The following is a 19,032-nucleotide window of genomic DNA, read 5'->3' as shown; positions in this document are numbered from 1 at the left end:
TGAAATAAATGAATTTGTTCAGTTAATTGATTTTTTTTTTTTTAATAGTCTGTCTGTATAGTCTGATTATTTTTCTGAGTGGCTGATTATCCTGACTAAATCTATACCAGTACATCAAAATCCTAAATTCTAACAATCCTTTTCAACCTTCATTGCACTTGTTTTCTGGATTTTATTTCTGAAATAAACTAAGTGTGCATAAATGATCACAACAAATGTTATAAAAGTGTCATTTCAAGTAGAATGTGTGTTCAGGAAATACAATGCAAAAATAAAATCACATTTCTCCCATTCAGTGCACTTCTTTTCTGAATGCAGCAGTGCATACAGGAGAAACTGAAACTAAAGTATTGATCTCATTACACTGTTATCGATCAATATCAATACCAATGATATTAACAATATTATTAACACCACTCATTCTAGTACAGACATAGACAAACTTGGTCACACTCATTCATGGTCATTTTACAGAGACTATATATATGTGTGTATACCAGAGGTGGGACGAAGTCACTGTCAAGTCATGAATCTGCAAGTCTCAAGTCTCCTTGCAAACAACTGGACATTATGATTTGAGACTTGCAGATTCATGACTTGACAGTGACTTCGTCCCACCTCTGGTATACACACACATATATATATTCCCTTCACCTAGATGTTGTTGGAGGTGATCCCATGAGAACATTCAAACTCCACACAAAATGTATGGTTGGAATCTAATGCAGGACCTTCTCCCTGTGAGGTAACAGTGCTAACCACTAATCAACTGTACTGCTGGCTGCACACTATTTCCATTCAATATGTAAATGCACCGAGTTTCACTCACCTGCAAGTCAATAAATAACTGCTTACCTTGATAAAACATTCACCCCCTGCGACAATGCTTCAAGGAGCCACATTCTGTGTGTCTGGTCCCCTTTTAGAGGAAAGGACATGTACCCCTCTGATTGGCTGATAGATTTGAGTGCAAACCCCACAACACCACTGAACAGGGCATGGTGGGCAGTTGCCCACGGGCCTCCACAAAAAAATTATTACTATGACAAACCGTTGAATTGGTGTCAATGACATTACCAATTCGAAATATTACATCTTACAAGTTACACCAAATGTAACAGGTTCACCATAATAGCTTCAAAACAGTAATAGCTTCTGGTCTTATTAGAGTATAATCTCAACCAGAAGTCAGTATTCCCCAATGTTCTATTACTACGCCAACTGGTAAACAATTTTGTCCAAATGTAATTTTTTCTAAACATAAAGCTAGAAGAGTTTTGATTTAGGTTTTGTAAGTGATATGTGTTTTTGTATATAATAAAATGTTTTTCAAAGGATTCAAAGGAATTTTATTGTCATATGCACAGAAGAACACGTTCCCTGCACAATGAAATGTGTCTACTGCATTTAACCCATCCTAATTGCCAGTAGGAATAGAAGTCGCCATTAGGCGCCCGGGGACCAGCTCCAGATGTACATCCCTGCCTTGGTCAACAGCAGGGCTGAGCAAACCAAGACCGACCCATAACAAACGACACACACATAACACACAACACATAGGCCGGCCCGGTACATAAACATATATTGAAAAGCAAAACACGAGGGAAAAGGAGAAAAAAAAAAAACCCTCATGAAAAAAATCCCCATCAGCACAGAAAAACAATAATCACACAGACAACAAGGACGCAGGACGACAACCAAGATTTGAAAAGGTCCAGTTTATCAGAACACTCCGGAGGCAGCCTGTTTGCCCTTACCAAAAAGTAGTATATGCAAGTATGTTTCTATACTTCTAGTTTACTTTTTATATACTTATCAGTACTATTTTTTGGTAAGGGTGGCGCCGTCAACGGCCTTGTCCTTAATTGTCAGACAATCAGGATTTAAGCAAAATTTCATTTTCGAGTTCTGTTACTAATGTGTTATGTTAGGTCGTGCGTACTGTAGGGGCCTCCACACTTCACTTTGCCCCCTGGGCCTCCACAACTGTAAACTGGGCACTGCCACTGAACCCAGCAAACTCAATACTTTTGTACAGCACCGACTGTGTCTAAGTATCTAAGTCTGTTTCAAATTCACTGTTAAAACAGGGGCTCTTGAGTGGCCTTTCGTTTTTTGTTTTGTTTTTTTTATTTTATTTGGGGGGTGGTGGTGTTGGGGCACCCACTGGTTCATTTCTTTCTACACCTCTGGAAAAAATAATGGTGTATGTGCTGCATATTTGCTTGTGTACATCAAAATTAAATCTGATTTTTTATATTTTTTATAAAAGATGTGTGTGGGGGAGATGTTATTTTATTTTTTTATAAAAGATTGGGGGGAGGCGTTTCGCATAGCCCTACAACCGGCCCTGAATTGGGCCAGATACTGGCCTCTCTCTCCTAGCATGTGATTGGTTCGCGGCCGAGACACTGACGTCAGCCTCCTTTTGATGTGGCGCGAGCGCTGCTCTCCTATTGGTCGTTTAGGAGTGGGACGTCCCACTTCAAAATGGAGACCAGTATCTGGGTCGGTTGTCGGGCTACGTTTCGCAGAGTCAGAGGAGGAACTGACGCAGCAGCGACACGGAGCGACGGGGAGATGTTACTGCGCATGTGCGAGAGAGAGAGAGAGAGAGAGAGAGAGAGAGAGAGAGAGAGAGAGAGAGAGAGAGAGAGAGAGAGAGAGTAAAAAGTGGTAAAGACAAAGAGCTGAGGAGCTTCACGGAGCTTGACGTTTTGTGTGTTTGGGGTGTTTTTGTTTTTTATTTTAACGGCTCTTTAACCGTCCGGCGGCGGCAGTTGACGGTTGGTCGGTAAGTGTTCGCGGGAAGCAAACTGACAGCGAAGGCGTAAAGGAGGCGTTTTGTTTCGGAGTCACGTCGAGCAGCCGCCAGATCTCGGCACTATGACGGATTAATTCCGTGTGTCCGTGTGTGAAATGTTGGATTTGTTGTGTTTTTCTTGTCGTTTTTATCCAGGAACCTGCTCGTGGTTTGTTAGCTTAGCCTGTTTCCTCTCTGCAGGCTGCTGTGTTTACCTCCTGCTTTTATTTCACACTCGGCATTGATTTAAAGTGAACACAGGAAGAAAACACATTTGGCGTGTCAGTTCTGGAGTTCTGTGGTTGTACTTCGTCATTTTTAAATGGTTTTCTTTCTCTTTCTTTTAGCTGTTTTTACACCATGTTGTGGTCAGAGGCCCCAGTCATGGAAAGAACTACACGGCTGTAAGATCTGGACTGAGGATGGATAGACAGAGTCCAAACCAACCCTCTCAAGTTTGATCCTGTTGTCTATGGGGCTTATTGCTTCATCTTTCATTTGGGAGCGTTGAAAGTTTACGAACGTGGAATTTTGGCTGTCAGACCCTCTTCCATTCCAGCTTTTGCCCTTGTTGACCTTTAGTCCACATCAGCACCCGCTGAACAGAAAAAAAAACAAAGCACAAGCTCCTCTCTTCCAAGTGGCCGAGAGGTTGCCATGACAATGGTTGTCATGATGCTGATGTAGCGGAGGAGCTGGTGGAGGTGAATGACCAGGGATGGGAAGTGCTCCGTATCCGGCCGGTGAGTGGAAGGGGAAGGGGCGAGCCGGCCTGCAGGAGCTGGGCTGCATGCCCTGGAAGGTCAGCAAGCAGAAAGGTGGCGGAGGAGACGTGGTGGGAGCAGAGGAGAGGAGGTGCAGGGATCCCAGAGACTCCCACCAGCAGCCGCCGGACCTTTCATCCTCCTCTTCCTCCCTCACACCTTCAGCGCCTCCTCAGGTCTCTGCGACTCCTTTGACTATTTATCACGAGAAGCAGCGAAGGGAGCTGTGCGCCCTGCACGCGCTCAATAACGTCTTCCAGGACGGGACGGCGTTCAGTCGGGACACGCTGCAGGAGATTTACCAGAGGTAAGTGGGTGGCGGTACCACTATATGCCGACGAGTCATCGATTTGCACTTTAATCTGATTGTTCATTGACGACTTGTTCCAGGCTTTCTCCCAGCACTCTGGTGACGCCTCACAAGAAGAGCATGCTGGGAAATGGGAACTATGATGTAAATGTCATCATGGCAGCCTTACAGACTCGTGGTTTTGAGGCTGTTTGGTGGGATAAAAGAAGGTACGTGTGGAGCTGAAAATGCCCAATATTTGTCTTGTACTACACCAGTGGTTTATAAACATTTTAAATCAAGTTTCCCGTTGGGCGCCAAATTAAAGCCAAACAGTATGAGGGCACCGTGGCCGGCAAGTGGTTAGTGTGCTTATAGGGTGTCAAAATACACCGCCTCATCCGCGTTGTGCCACCTGGGTAATGGATCAAGTAGGGGATTGCCTGTTGAGGTGAAATACAGTGGGGACCTTGTGTGCCCCGTGGATGCTACGGTAACCATGAAGGCCCAACAGGAACCTTAAACACAAGACGGCTAACGGGGCTCTGGTGAAATGAGAAGTCCTCAACGGCGGAGGAGGCGATGGCTTGAAACCCAACAACTGTGAAGGCGGATGAAGACTGCAGCAGGTTCTCAGACCCCGAACATCTGGGATTTCTCAGCCATCAGACCACACCATGGATTTGTCAAGGATCGTGTGTCACCGTGCAACAACATTCCCACGTTAAGCAAACCCACGCACAGGCGTCTCTTGATCGACTGGATGTAGATTATCCCGTCAGAGAATCAATCAAGACAGTCTTCCACACCACAGAGGGATTGTCAGGATGACGAAGTATGTGCTCATACACTCAGCAAAAATATAAACGCAACACTTTTGGTTTTGCTCCCATTTTGTATGAGATGAACTCAAAGATCTAAAACTTTTTCCACATACACAATATCACCATTTCCCTCAAATATTGTTCACAAACCAGTCTAAATCTGTGATAGTGAGCACTTCTCCTTTGCTGAGATAATCCATCCCACCTCACAGGTGTGCCATATCAAGATGCTGATTAGACACCATGATTAGTGCACAGGTGTGTCTTAGACTGCCCACAATAAAAGGCCACTCTGAAAGGTGCAGTTTTATCACACGGCACAATGCCACAGATGTCGCAAGATTTGAGGGAGCGTGCAATTGGCATGCTGACAGCAGGAATGTCAACCAGAGCTGTTGCTCGTGTATTGAATGTTCATTTCTCTACAATAAGCTGTCTCCAAAGGCGTTTCAGAGAATTTGGCAGTACATCCAACCAGCCTCACAACCGCAGACCACGTGTAACCACACCAGCCCAGGACCTCCACATCCAGCATGTTCACCTCCAAGATCGTCTGAGACCAGCCACTCGGACAGCTGCTGAAACAATCGGTTTGCATAACCAAAGAATTTCTGCACAAACTGTCAGAAACCGTCTCAGGGAAGCTCATCTGCATGCTCGTCGTCCTCATCGGGGTCTCGACCTGACTCCAGCTTGTCGTTGTTACCGACTTGAGTGGACACGTGCTCACATTCGCTGGCGTTTGGCATGTTGGAGAGGTGTTCTCTTCATGGATGAATCCCGGTTCACACTGTTTAGGGCAGATGGCAGACAGCGTGTGTGGCGTCGTGTGGGTGAGCGGCTTTCTGATGTCAATGTTGTGGATCGAGTGGCCCATGGTGGCGGTGGGGTTATGGTATGGGCAGGCGTCTGTTATGGACGAAGAACACAGGTGCATTTTATTGATTGCATTTTGAATGCACAGAGATACCGTGACGAGATCCTGAGGCCCATTGTTGTGCTAACATTGAAAGAACATCACCTCATGATGCAGCAGGATAATGCACGGCCCCATGTTGCAAGGATCTGTACACAATTCTTGGAAGCTGAAAATGTCCCAGTTCTTGCATGGCCGGCATACTCACCGGACATGTCACCCATTGAGCATGTTTGGGATGCTCTGGACTGGCGTATACGACAGCGTGTACCAGTTCCTGCCAATATCCAGCAACTTCGCACAGCCATTGAAGAGGAGTGGACCAACATTCCACAGGCCACAATTGACAACCTGATCAACTCTATGCGAAGGAGATGTGTTGCACTGCATGAGGCAAATGGTGGTCACACCAGATACTGACTGGTATCCCCCCAATGAAACAAAACTGCACCTTTCAGAGTGGCCTTTTATTGTGGGCAGTCTAAGGCACACCTGTGCACTAATCGTGTCTAATCAGCATCTTGGTATGGCACACCTGTGAGGTGGGATGGATTATCTCAGCAAAGGAGAAGTGCTCACTATTACAGATTTAGACTGGTTTGTGAACAATATTTGAGGGAAATTTTGATATTGTGTATGTGGAAAAAATTTTAGATCTTTGAGTTCATCTTATACAAAATGGGAGCAAAATCAAAAGTGTTGCGTTTATATTTTTGTTGAGTGTATATACAGCAGGAGTACAGTCGCGGAACATATATTCATCCACTCTGGGACATTTGAGTTTGAGCACATGAAGACATAAATCTCAACACTGTGGCTAAAAGGAAATGCTGTACACATTTTATCTTCACAAACTTAATGCTAATTAACGTCACATTTCTGTTAACGCCGTGGATGGTCAACGTGACGCACTAAGTAAGGGTTCACATTCGAGGGTGAAATCCTCTTAGATCAGCAAAACTGGACAGACTCCAAAAGCATATTCCTGCAGATGGAATCGGTTGTTGGTTCAACGCCCTCGGGGTTGCACGGGGGCGGCGAGGTGAGCCGATCACTGCTGCTGTATCAACGCCGTTCGTTTCTCTTTCATGCAGACGTGACTGTGTCAGCGTGACACAAACCAGCGTTTATTGTGGAGGGGAATCTGGATATCGATTTGGCGGATTTCGAAAGGATTCGCCGTAAGTGATAAAGACAGAACTCGTTAATTGTTTGTTCAGTGTCCAATTTACCAGAAAGCTCTTAAAAGTTCTCACTACGTCCCAAAACAATCACTCCACCGTCTGTGATATTTTTACACATTTTTATTGTTGTGCTGGAAATTTTGATTGATTTATCTTTTAACTTATGATGTAAAATTCTCTCTTCAAACATTTGCAGAATTCAGCTGTTTGCTGGTTTTTATTTTGGTAAAGAGGCCACACGTCCATCTAATCTACATCCTAAACGAGCTGTTTGAGCAGCCAGACAAACAGTCTGACATTGAATTTTTTTAAAAATGACGCCACGGCGAGATTATCAGCATTCCTACTTCCACCGTTATTGTCTTCACATGACCGCTGTCAACAAGCGGAGCTTTGTTTTTATCAATCGTTAACGTTATCAGAATAACTGCAGTCCTGCTTTTGTGTCATGACCAAAAAGAGGAACAATATCATGGCTACAATTTATATATATATATATATATATATATATATATATATATATATATATATATATATATATATATATATATATATATATATATATATATATATATATATATATATAAACCACAGTGATGATTTGATTGATTTGCTAGTTGTTGAATTATTTGTATTTCTGCTGTGCAGAAAACGTTAAACTTCCAGAGGAAGTAAAAACAAAGCTGGAGGGGGAAAAATGCGACAGAATACTTGTCAAATTTGTCCAGCCGTACATTATTTATACACACTTACACATCAAAGAGAAAATGAGATTTTTCATTATTATTATTGTTGTTCATATTTTCTGTTTGTTCACATTCACATGAAACTTCTTGACCAACAAGCAAATTAGTTAATGCAGCACACAATTAAAATTATGTTATTACACCTGAGTAGTAACACGTGTGGGATTTGTTATTTTCAGTCTCATGTGTCTGTGATTATAAACAACATAACTCAAGAGTTTTAATCCAGTTTTGCCCAAATTTGGTGGAATGTTTTAAGTGTTAAGCAAGGACAAAGTGATGTGATTTTGTGAGAAATCGGGTAAAAATCAAGGTCACAGTCCAAGATCAAAATAGACACACACGCATATTGTGTGTGTGTATTTCTGTCTAAAAAGTTGTCTTTTCTCGAAAAGACGAGAACTTCTCTTTGCATGTGTGCGTGTATAACTTTGATCACAGACAAACAGAGAACAGCTCACATTTGCCGTTTGTGTATTTTGGGTAAAGGATGAACACTACGAAAACAGAATGTTCATAGGCCTAATATTTTTGGAAAAACTACATATGTTACCTAAAATTACTACAACCCCAATTACAATGAAGTTGGGACGTTGTGTAAAATGTAAATAAAAACAGAATACAATGATTTTCAAATCCTCTTCAACCTATATTCAATTGAATACGCCACAAATACAAGATATTTAATGTTCAAACTGATAAACTTTATTGTTTTTGTGCAAATATTTGCTCATTTTGAAATGGATGCCTGCAACACGTTTCAAAAAAGCTGGGACATCACCTTTCCTTCTAACAACACTCAATAAGCGTTTGGGAACTTAGGACACTAATTGTTGAAGCTTTGCAGGTGGAAATCTTTCCCATTCTTGCTTGATGTACGACTTCAGTTGTTCAACAGTCCTGGGTCTCCACTGTCGTATTTTGCGCTTCATGATGCGCCACACATTTTCAATGGGCGACAGGTCTGGACTGCAGGCAGGCCAGTCTAGTACCCGCACTCTTTTACTACGAAGCTACGCTGTTGTAACACGTGCAGAATGTGGCTTGGCATTGTCTTGCTGAAATAAGCAGGGACGTCCCTGAAAACGACGTTGCTTGGATGGCAGCATGTGTTGCTCCAAAACCTGGATGTACCTTTCAGCATTGATGGTGCCATCATAGATGTGTAAGTTGCCCATGCCATGAAAACGTGTTGCAGGCATCCATTTCAAAATGAGAAAATATTTGAACAAAAACCAAAAAGTTTATCACTTTGAACATTAAATATCTTGTCTTTGTGGTGTATTCAATTGAAAATAGGTGGAAGATGATTTGCAAATCATTGTACTCTGTTTTTATTTATTTCACACAACGTCCCAACTTCATTGGAATTGGGGTTGTAATTAAGATTTTAAAAATTAACTTTAGATTAACATTAAAAAAAATTACGTAATTAACAGGGGGGAAAAAGGGTAGAGTTCTTTTCAAAACTGTTTTAAAAACATTCCGGACTCACACACCATTCTGACGTATGTATGTATGTATGAGGTCATAAAGTTACCTTTGTATTGTCACATGACCTTTGACCTTGAAAGTTCAAACTCAAGGTCATAACTCAAATAGTTTGAAGCCAACATGGATTAAATGTGGCAGAAGGGTTGCATGTTAGCCGAAGATGAAGAGGTTTCGTTTCGGACAGGGTTGATTAAATGTCGTGTGGTGCCTTACTCTGGGTCACACATGTGGGTGATTCTTTAACTACGGGCACTATTGGCCTTGTAAATGTAATTTCCAACACACCATTGCCTTACAATATAAAGCGCCTTGGGGCAACTGTTTGTTGTGATTTGGCGCTATATACACGTGCTCTAATGTCACTGTTTATCTCCATAGAAACTACCCACACAATCTTTCATACAAACTGTTTAAAGGGACATTACAGTGTTGTGGTGGAAATTACGGCAATAGTGTGGGACAACTACATTTTGTTTAAAAAAAAATCACAACAGTTGTATGACATTGAATACCCCAATTATGTTTTGATTATTTTACTGATATTTTATTCAGAGATATTTTAAAACATTAGAAAAAAACGTTTCTTTACCATTCATTTTTATCATTGAAGATCATAAGTCTGGGTGTGGGACAAGCACAAAACGGCAATATTTGCATATAATGATGCTGAAAAAAGGTGAAAAAGTCATCATAGACTACTAGAACAAAGTTCTTAACACACTTTCACTGTAAAGATAACTATAAAAGTGTGAAATTTCCCCTTTTTTCTGTTTTTCATACAATATGATCAAAGGACATAAGTGCCCGTAGTCTATGAATCACCCATGTACAGTGGGGGGTGGGGGGTTTTGTCTTTTATGTTAGCACCAAGTACCGCAGCAATTTCCTAATGTGAACTTGTTCATTCATATGATAATAAAACTTTTCAGATTCTGAGAGTTGCAAACTCTTACATAGTGGCAACAAGAATTAAATGCATTTACTTGTCTTAAAATCTTTTTTCTTCTTCTTATGAGATACATTCTATTTCCTCAAACCTCCAGAACATCTTCAAGTAAAACAATCTGTGAATGACTTATTTTGATTGCTTTTATCTTCACAAGTACACTTTGGTTTATTTTTAGCCGCTATTGTCTCGAAATTTACGACAAAGTCACTGCCAGAAAAGGTTTTTATACCTTTATCCTCCAAAGCAAACGTAAAGATGAAAAATGAGATGCACATTTGTTTTTTTGTGCCTGCAGGGACGTGGGCAGCATCGAGCTGTCCAACGTGACCGGCTTCATTCTCAACGTGCCGTCCAACCTGCGCTGGGGGCCTCTGCGGCTGCCGCTCAAACGCCAGCACTGGATCGGTGTCAGAGAGGTGGGCGGAGTCTACTACAACCTGGACTCCAAGCTGCGCAGCCCTCAGCCCATCGGCAATCCAGACGACCTCCGGTATTCGCTTTTAGTTCCGTATCTCTCAAAAACAGTTTGAAAAAATGTGGAAGAACAGTTTGAATACACAGATGTACAAAAAAAAAAACATTTTAAGCTTTTTCTTTCCATGACGCCGTCTTTCCTCTTCATTTCTCAGGAAGTTTCTCCGCCAGCAGCTGCGAGGAAAGAACTGTGAGCTCCTGTTGGTCGTCTCGGACGAAGTGGAGGCACGCCAGACGTGGCGCTCAGATGGCTAACGGTCAATCAGCCAGTCACACCTCCTACGTAGGCCAGTTGGCCAATCACACAACGACCAGGAAGCCAATCGCATGGATGCACACTTACAGATGTAATTTTGTTTTGTTTTGTTTTTTTGTTTTTTTTTCCTTTTCTTCGTCACCCTCCCTTTTCGGGGGGTTTTGTTTACACGACCGCTGCTGGACTCAAAGCAACGATGAAATCAAACACTTTACAGGGAGAATCCTTCACTCGCAGCCCGGGTTCAGACTTTTGCAGCGATCTGTTTTATATATAAGGACGAGTTGTTGCTTTTGATTTTTTTTTTTTTTTTTGATACCCCACACTAGAGCGCCTTGATAGAGAGAGTGGCGACATGAGGAGTCGAAAAAAAGTCGGTCACGTGACTCATGGTGCCATCTTGGGTTCAAAATAGCATTCGCCTTTAATCTGTCTGCATGTAAATCCAGCTATTTTTTTTTATTTATTCTCTGAAAATGCTGGGTTGTTGTGCATTTGGAGGCACAAATAGACACAACAAGGGCTTCAAGATGTATAGATTCCCTTCAGATGCAAACAGAAGAAAGATTTTGGAAAATAAAGTCAGCCGTGTGGGATGGAAGTGACTTCATCAGAGCTTTGAGAGGTAAATTTATTTTTCAGTCCCATGTACAGTAAAACTCACCTAAACTCGTCGTACAAACCAGATATTCTCAGTCATCAGACAAAAAAGTCCCAAAGTTTTCTATTGTTTTCCATATAATAAAATCGTATATAACAGATTTTGTACAGCACATTTTTCACTCACATCGGATGAAATGTCTCGTCCAATCACAATGTATTTCCATTAAAAACCTTGAGCAGTCTGCACGTGCAGAGGTACAAATTAAAGTTCAGCTCTGACACTCGCTGATTTGAGGAAAGTGGGACCAGAGTCATTCCTATGGTTAAAAGTCCAACCATTTATTTATTTATTTATTTTTCAAACCATGTTCAGACTGGGACCTGAAGCCTGACGTGCAGCTATTAAATCAGACGGCTGTAATTTGACACTTTTCTGCTTTTAGTCCTTCATCTGCCATCATATTACATAGCGTGCACGCTGATAAATAGATCAGAAAAGTCCACATGTACAGCACAAAGTCAGTAAAAGAGGAAAATGTTCATCTTACCTTTTGATTTGGAGGTGCTGATTGTAGAAAGAAAATCTTGTTGAGGGTCAAATTAGTCCAGAATAAAGTTTAATCCAGAGAGGGAGAACTTTAAAACTGTCATGCACGTCATTGTATGACACGGAGTTAAAGCTGTGCAGCTGCAGAAATCAGGCTTTAAATTTAATAAATCATCATAAATTGTAAATTTGATAGCTTAACTATTTTTATATTTATTTTGATAGCACCTGTACCTGGATGTGTTGCTGCATGTGGTTAAATGATTTCTAAACATTAGAGGTTCATTCAGTAGTTCAGCGCAGTTTGACCCAAAATGGCACTATGTTCTGATTTGACGCCACTCTCCAATCAAGGCACTCTACTACCCCTCCGCCGCCCAGGCATTTGTTCTGCTGTCATACGGTAAACCGCCACATTTGTCTGTCTGCTTCACTCACGGCCTTTGTGTCGTGAATCTTTCTCTTCACGCTTCACCAAAACGTGCCCTTCCTCAGTGCGGTGCGACGGTCTCCGCACGGCATGCGATATCAGATCGACGATTTATGACACGGCCAATGTGTTATAGCAACAAAACAATGCAACACCCGATCCACCCACTCCCTCTAGTGGATGTTTGCCTCAGTTTGCTTTCAGAAATGAGTTCAGGGGTTTTGTTTTCCTTTGTTTTTATCATTATTGTTGCCATTCACATGGTTTATTACACACTAATAATTCAGTCTGCTTTTTCTCAGAGTTGGTTAATAATGTAACACTTATTGTCCATCAGTAGAATCGCAGTCACAATCGTTTTTGTTTTAATGTGATGAGAAAGTAATTTTTGGTGAAAGTGAAGAAAATCATGGTCTTGTAATTATGTAAAAAAAAAAAATGGTGCTGGATATTATTCCTGCTCAGTTATCTTATTGGATGCCGGCTCTCTTCCCGCCTGTAGGGGGCGGGGCGTTAAACAGTCCTCTGCGTCTGTGCTCGCTCAGATAATTCAAAACGTGCTGATCAGAGTGACTTGAAAAGTTCACACTGGGTCAGGGGTCACCGTGGCTCAGCCCTGCTCGAGGGTCAAGCTGATCTGGGTTATTTTCAGAGTTTTTGCCCATTTGCTGGTTCTGTGCCTCCTCTTGACTTGGTGTTTTTTATGCAGGGTGGAGCAGCCCACAGACTCGGGCCTCCTCCTCTCCTTCATTCTATACTTTTTTTTTTGTTTGTTTTTTTTTTTTTTTTAGGAAGACTGTGTACCAAAAGATGGGGACAATTCAAAGAATTTGGCATCTGCAGTGATATTTTGGATCTCGTGCAATGGGGGGGGGGGCACTCAGAGTGCAATACCAGCACTTAACATGTTTGACCTTTCAGTCATCCAAGGTCAAAGGTCATGTTACCAATAGAAAGGTGATATATGGTTTAATAGTAGCCGTAGGTGCATTTTCGACATCTCATCATTACTCTGTAGTTGACCTACATATAAGCCCTGGACTGTAATTTTGACCTTGACCTTTGACCTTGAATTTTAACCAATTGTTCTCAAGATCAGATCACTTTGTCCTTGACTGTCCCTGAATCATTCCACAAAGTTTGGTCCATATTGGATCAAAACTTAACCAAAATAAATCCCCCCCACCAGCACTACTATGTAGGTTTAACTATTGGCATCTGTGTCGCATGAATCAGTTTTGGTTTTTTGTTTGTTTGTTTTTACCAGTTTTGGAACCAAGGGCCTTATGGGTCAGCTGAGGCTCTGCAATGCCTCACCACTGTCATTCATTTGCAGTTTAATTAGACATAAATAAAACATTTTTGTTTGTTTGTTTGTTTTTCACATCAGTCCGACCTCTAAGGTGACTCTTAATGTTTGTGGTTCTGCGGTGAGCCGAGGGTTTTCCTCAGAAGTCCAGAGCTGGTGTCCACTTAAAGTTGCCAAATAATACAGTTCTGAAAGTGTGTCAAAGGTCACCCAGCGAAATGTGACGGTGCGTCGGCGTCTGGTGTGTGTCTCCAGTCTGAAGATGTTTGGGGCATTTTGTGAACGGAAGCTGCAGATTTAAGAAGATGTAGAGCAGGGCGAGAAGAGGCGCGGGGTGACACGGAGAACGGGGTGACAACGGAGAGCAGGGTGACACGGAGAGCGGGGTGAAATGGAGAACAGGATGAGACGGAGAGCAGGGTGAGACGGACTGCGGGGCGGCAAGATGAGGCGCGGGGTGAGACGGACAGTGGGGTCGTCTGCATGCGGGAATAGTCAAGACAAGTTGGGAAAGAGTTTGCGGGCAGAGAAGAAAAGGTGGAAGTGTAGACTGCAGTGAGCAGGCGTCCAGACAGACGTGATGATTATTGTGAAACCAGCCTTAAGAAAGTGTTTACAGACAAGTTTTATTTTTTCTTTTTTTTTTTTTACAAAACTAATCATTTTTGATAGGACGGAGAAAAATTTGTAATGCAGAATTATTTTGGATGAGATAGAAATTTTATTTAAAACATTTTCAAACATTTAAAACCTCACAGCCGAACCTTTGGTTTAAAAAATAAAAAGTCGAGGCTGTGCGTTTTGATTTATCCGCCTTTGGGTCCAGGTCTGGCCCGTAGTGAAGAGATGCACTGCGAGTGCCGTTCTAGTTCATGTTCACGTGTTGTCTGCTAATTACTCTAACTGGCCTTAATTTGTTTATGTGAAAAATAAGAGGGAAGAAGAACGTGAAGCAGTTTGAGGTGGTGGGTGGCGTTTTACTCCATTTACTTTGAATTTGGAGGAGAAAACAGCCAGCGCTCATCACGTCTACAGCCGAGGACTTGACTTTATGTGCAGATTATATATATATATATATTACTCTTAAGTTGGTGTCCTGTGTGTAGACATTTATTGTCACATTGTTTTCACATCAGGGGCTGCAGCCATTTACCATATTTTCTGAAGTTTTTTTTTTTTTTTTTTTTTTTTTTTTTACTAGTTTTGGAATCTCTGCAATTTAAACCCTGGTGCAACTTGTATACCAAAAAAAAAACATGTTTGGTATTAATAATAGTAATTATTCTAATTATTAAGTATTTATATATAAAGGTGCGACTTAAACTCTGGTGCAACTTACATATGCTTTTTTTTTCTTCTTTTTTTTTCTTTTTTTTTTTTACTTGTGACTTGTACTTTGGAAAATACGGTATTTTCATTATCACTCATTCTGTAAAAAAAAAATCTTCGTTTTGAAGACGGCGACACAAACTGATGTTTGGTGTCTTTTGGTTGATGGTTAACTGAAATGTTATATATTTAAATGAATGACTGAATCCTGCAGTGAAACACTTGGACCTCATTTCTACGTCTCACTAATGCATTCAGCATTTTTTTTTCTCTTTCTTTCTCTCTCTCCGTTTGCCACGACAATCCATTTATCCCTTTGTAAAATAAAAGAATCCTAATTGTCATTGTATTATTATTTTATTTTGCATAGAAATAAAAATGCTTATCATGGCAGTTTATGTATAAACTGTGTGGAATCTGATTTGCAGTCAAAGCTTACGTGATGTAAATGTAACATTTTATTCCTTTTTCCAATTACTGTATCAAGTGTTGGGGGGCAAGAGATGAAACAATATAGTGAAAAATAGACAGCAGGCAGTGCATCCTCAAAACAATCAGGTGTCAAAGAAAGAAGCTGTTTTTCTGCTCAAAACTGTTGTTACTCGCGCCGCCTCATGTCGCAGACCTCAGAACATTGTTACAGTGTTACAGAACATTGGACTTCAGATGTGGACAAGTAGTTTGACACCTATATTATTTTACAGCAGTGGAGTTTCTACATGTACAGGAATAGAATTATGGGAATTTGTTGAAGGTAAGTTGAACTGGAGAGTTTTGTATCATCGGCATATATCTTTATTCCACAGCTGACTGATTTTACATTAGTAAAAAAAAGTGAGGTGACGCTCATAGTTCCATTGCACTATGTACAACCCCAATTCCAATGAAGATGAGATGTTATGTAAATAAAAAATACAGTAAGTAAGCCCCTTCGGCTGCTCCCTTGTTTGCACTCGGAGTCGCCACAGCAAATCCAAGGTGGATCTGCATGTTGAATTGGCACAGGTTTTATGCCGGATGCCCTTCCTGACACAACTCCACATTACATGGAGAAATGTGGCAGGGGTGGGATTTAAACCCGGAACCTTCTGACCCGAAACCAAGCGCATTAACCACTTAGACACTTTATTTTTTAAATAAAAACAGAATACAATGATTTTCAAATCCTCTTCAACCTATATTCAATTGAATACACCACAAAGACAAGATATTTAATGTTCAAACTGATAAACTTTATTGTTTTTGTGTAAATATTTGCTCATTTTGAAATGGATGCCTGCAACACGTTTCAAAAAGCTGGGACAGTGGTATGTTTACCACTGTGTTACATCACCTTTCCTTCTAACAACAATAAGCGTTTGGGAACTGAAGACACTAATTGTTGAAGCTTTGTAGGTGGAATTCTTTCCCATTCTTGCTTGATGTACGACTTCAGTTGTTCAACAGTCAGGGGTCTCTGTTGTTGTATTTTGCGCTTCATAATGCGCCACACATTTTCAGTGGGCAACAGGTCTGGACTGCAGGCAGGCCAGTCTAGTACCCGCACTCTTTTACTACGAAGCTACGCTGTTGTAACACGTGCAGAATGTGGCTTGGCATTGTCTTGCTGAAATAAGCAGGGACGTCCCTGAAAAAGACGTTGCTTGGATGGCAGCATGTGTTGCTCCAAAACCTGGATGTACCTTCCAGTATTGATGGTGCCATCATAGATGTGTAAGTTGCCCATGCCATGGGCACTAACACACCCCCATACCATCACAGATGCTGGCTTTTGAACTTTGCACTGGTAACAATCTGGATGGTCATTTTCCTCTTTTCTCCGGAGGACACGACGTCCATGATTTCCAAAAACAATTTGAAATGTGGACTCATCAGACCACAGCACACTTTTTCCACTTTGTGTCTGTCCATTTCAAATGAGCTCGGGCCCATAGAAGGCAGCGGCGTTTCTGGATGTTGTTGATGTATGGCTTTCACTTTGCATGGTAGAGTTTTAACTTGCACTTGTAGATGTAGCGACGAACTGTGTTAACTAACAATGATTTTCTGAAGTGTTCCTGAGCCCACGTGGTAAGATCCTTTACACAATGATCTTGGATTTTAATGCAGTGCCGCCTGAGGGATCGAAGGTCACTGGCATTCAGTGTTGGTTTTTGGCCTTGTTGCTTACGTGTAGAAAGTTCTCCAGATTCTCTGAATCTTCTGATTATATTATGGACTGTAGATAATGGAATCTCTAAATTCCTTGCAACTGAACATTAAACTGTTGGACTATTTTTTCATACAGTTGTTCACAAAGTGGTGATCCTCGCCCCATCTTTGCTTGTGAAAGGCTGAGCCTTTTGGAGATGCTCCTTTTATACGCAATCATGACACTCACCTGTTTCCAATTAGGTGTTCTTTGAGCATTCATCAACTTTCTGTTGTGTGGGCCGCTGAAGAGGAGGTACTGCTGGCCCACCACCACCAGAGGGCGCCCTGCCTGGAGTGCGGGCTCCAGGCACCAGAGGGCGCTGCCGCATCATGGGAGTAGCCTGGGTGACAGCTGTCACCCATCACCAGACACAGCTGTTCTACTCAGCACCGAGGTATATCAGGAGGACGGCGTCTCCACCTCAGTGCCGAGATATCGCCTAAGACCAAGGTAGTATTCTCTGCAGTTATACATTGCATCATCAGCTAAGACTGTTAAAACCTTTTTCAGGACTGGTGACTACTGAAAACCTCATTCTTTGGATAAGTACTCACCTTCCTGCTATACTTTGCCAAGAGGTGGAGGCGGCTTCTCCCCTCTCTGTTACTGGGTGCGTTCATCCACTCCTGTGTGTTGTTGCTCTCTCCTGCCAGCAGTACCGGATCCGAGGTTGAGGTTGAGTATGAATCAACTGGGATGAAGATCAGCACCTCCAGATCTAAGATTATGGTCTTCTGTTGGAAAATGGATTGTCTCCTCTGGGTCAGGGGTGAGTTATTACCCAAAGTGGAGGAGTTCAAACATCTTGCGGTCTCATTCACGAGTGGGTCAAAGATGGAGCGTGAGATCAATAGATGGATTGTGGCTGAGTCTGAGGTCCTGCAGACGCTGTACTCGACTGTCTTGATCAAGAAAGTGCAGCCAGAATGTGAGATTTTCAATTTATGCTCCTATCCTCACCAATGATCACAAACAAATGCCTGAAAAAACAAGGTCATCGATACAAGCGGGAAATGAGGATCCTTCTTTGGGTATCTGGGCTAACCCTCAGGGACAGGAGAAGAAACTCAAAGATTCAGGAGGAGCTCTGAGTAGACCACTGAAAGGAGCCAGCTAAGGTGATTTAGGAATCTGGTGAGTATGCCCCTGGCCATCTCCTTAGGGAGGTCTTCAACACATGCCAACTGAGTGGAGGCTTTAGGGACATGCTGGAGGGACATGCTGAACATCTTGAAACCCCCCAGGAATGGTATATAGCACTTTTCTATCTATATCAGAAGCTTAAAGCTCATTGCTTTACAATGATGCCTCATATTCACCCACTCATCCATACACACACACACACAGATGTGAGGGTGTTGCCATGCAAGGTACTCCCTACACACCAGCAGGAACTTGGGGACCTTGCCCAAGGGCCTTTAGTGATTGTGTGGTCTGGCTGGGTTTTGAACTGAGGACCCTCTGGTCTCAAGCTCAATGCTTAACCACTAACTAAACCATCACCTCCCACCACCTTGACAGCGGAAACTCATGCCATGAAGGAAGAGCATTGATTGGAGGTTGGGCAGCACTTGGTGTGAGTATTCCACGTCATTAAGGTTTGCCCATGGTGCATAGGTGACTTGAGCAAGGATAGGGAAGTGTGGGATGAGCTGCTTAGTCTACTGCCACCACAACCTGGACCCAGACAAGTGGAAGCAAATGAATGAATGAATGAATGAATGAATGAAATAAGTCCACATTTACTAGCTTCATAATTAAAGCGATGAACACAAATTCACCAAAAACAGAATTATTCTGAAATAGTCTATTTTACGAAATGAGTAGTTTTTACTTTTGGTAATGTGATTTATGTATTAGATCGTCGGAACCCGAGCCACCAAGCAGAAACCTTCTAGAAGCGCCCGTGGAGTCGCGTGCA

At 42.1% G+C, this 19,032-nt stretch overlaps 1 protein-coding gene across 1 annotated transcript; it reads left to right on the top strand.

Annotated features, from left to right (window-relative positions):
* The first annotated feature begins 2,606 nt into the window (after window positions 1-2,606).
* On the top strand, window positions 2,607-10,992 carry josd1 (Josephin domain containing 1). The gene is made up of 5 exons (XM_034194771.1): window positions 2,607-2,794; window positions 3,151-3,874; window positions 3,958-4,086; window positions 10,265-10,459; window positions 10,599-10,992. Exons 2-5 carry the CDS (start codon window positions 3,522-3,524, stop codon window positions 10,696-10,698), a joined length of 777 nt encoding a protein of 258 aa, XP_034050662.1. The 5' UTR covers window positions 2,607-2,794; window positions 3,151-3,521; the 3' UTR covers window positions 10,699-10,992.
* Window positions 10,993-19,032: the final 8,040 nt, after the last annotated feature.

This window comes from Thalassophryne amazonica, chromosome 18 (assembly GCF_902500255.1).
Source record: "Thalassophryne amazonica chromosome 18, fThaAma1.1, whole genome shotgun sequence".
NCBI lineage: Eukaryota > Metazoa > Chordata > Actinopteri > Batrachoidiformes > Batrachoididae > Thalassophryne > Thalassophryne amazonica.
This window is presented reverse-complemented; position numbering and strand designations above follow the sequence as displayed.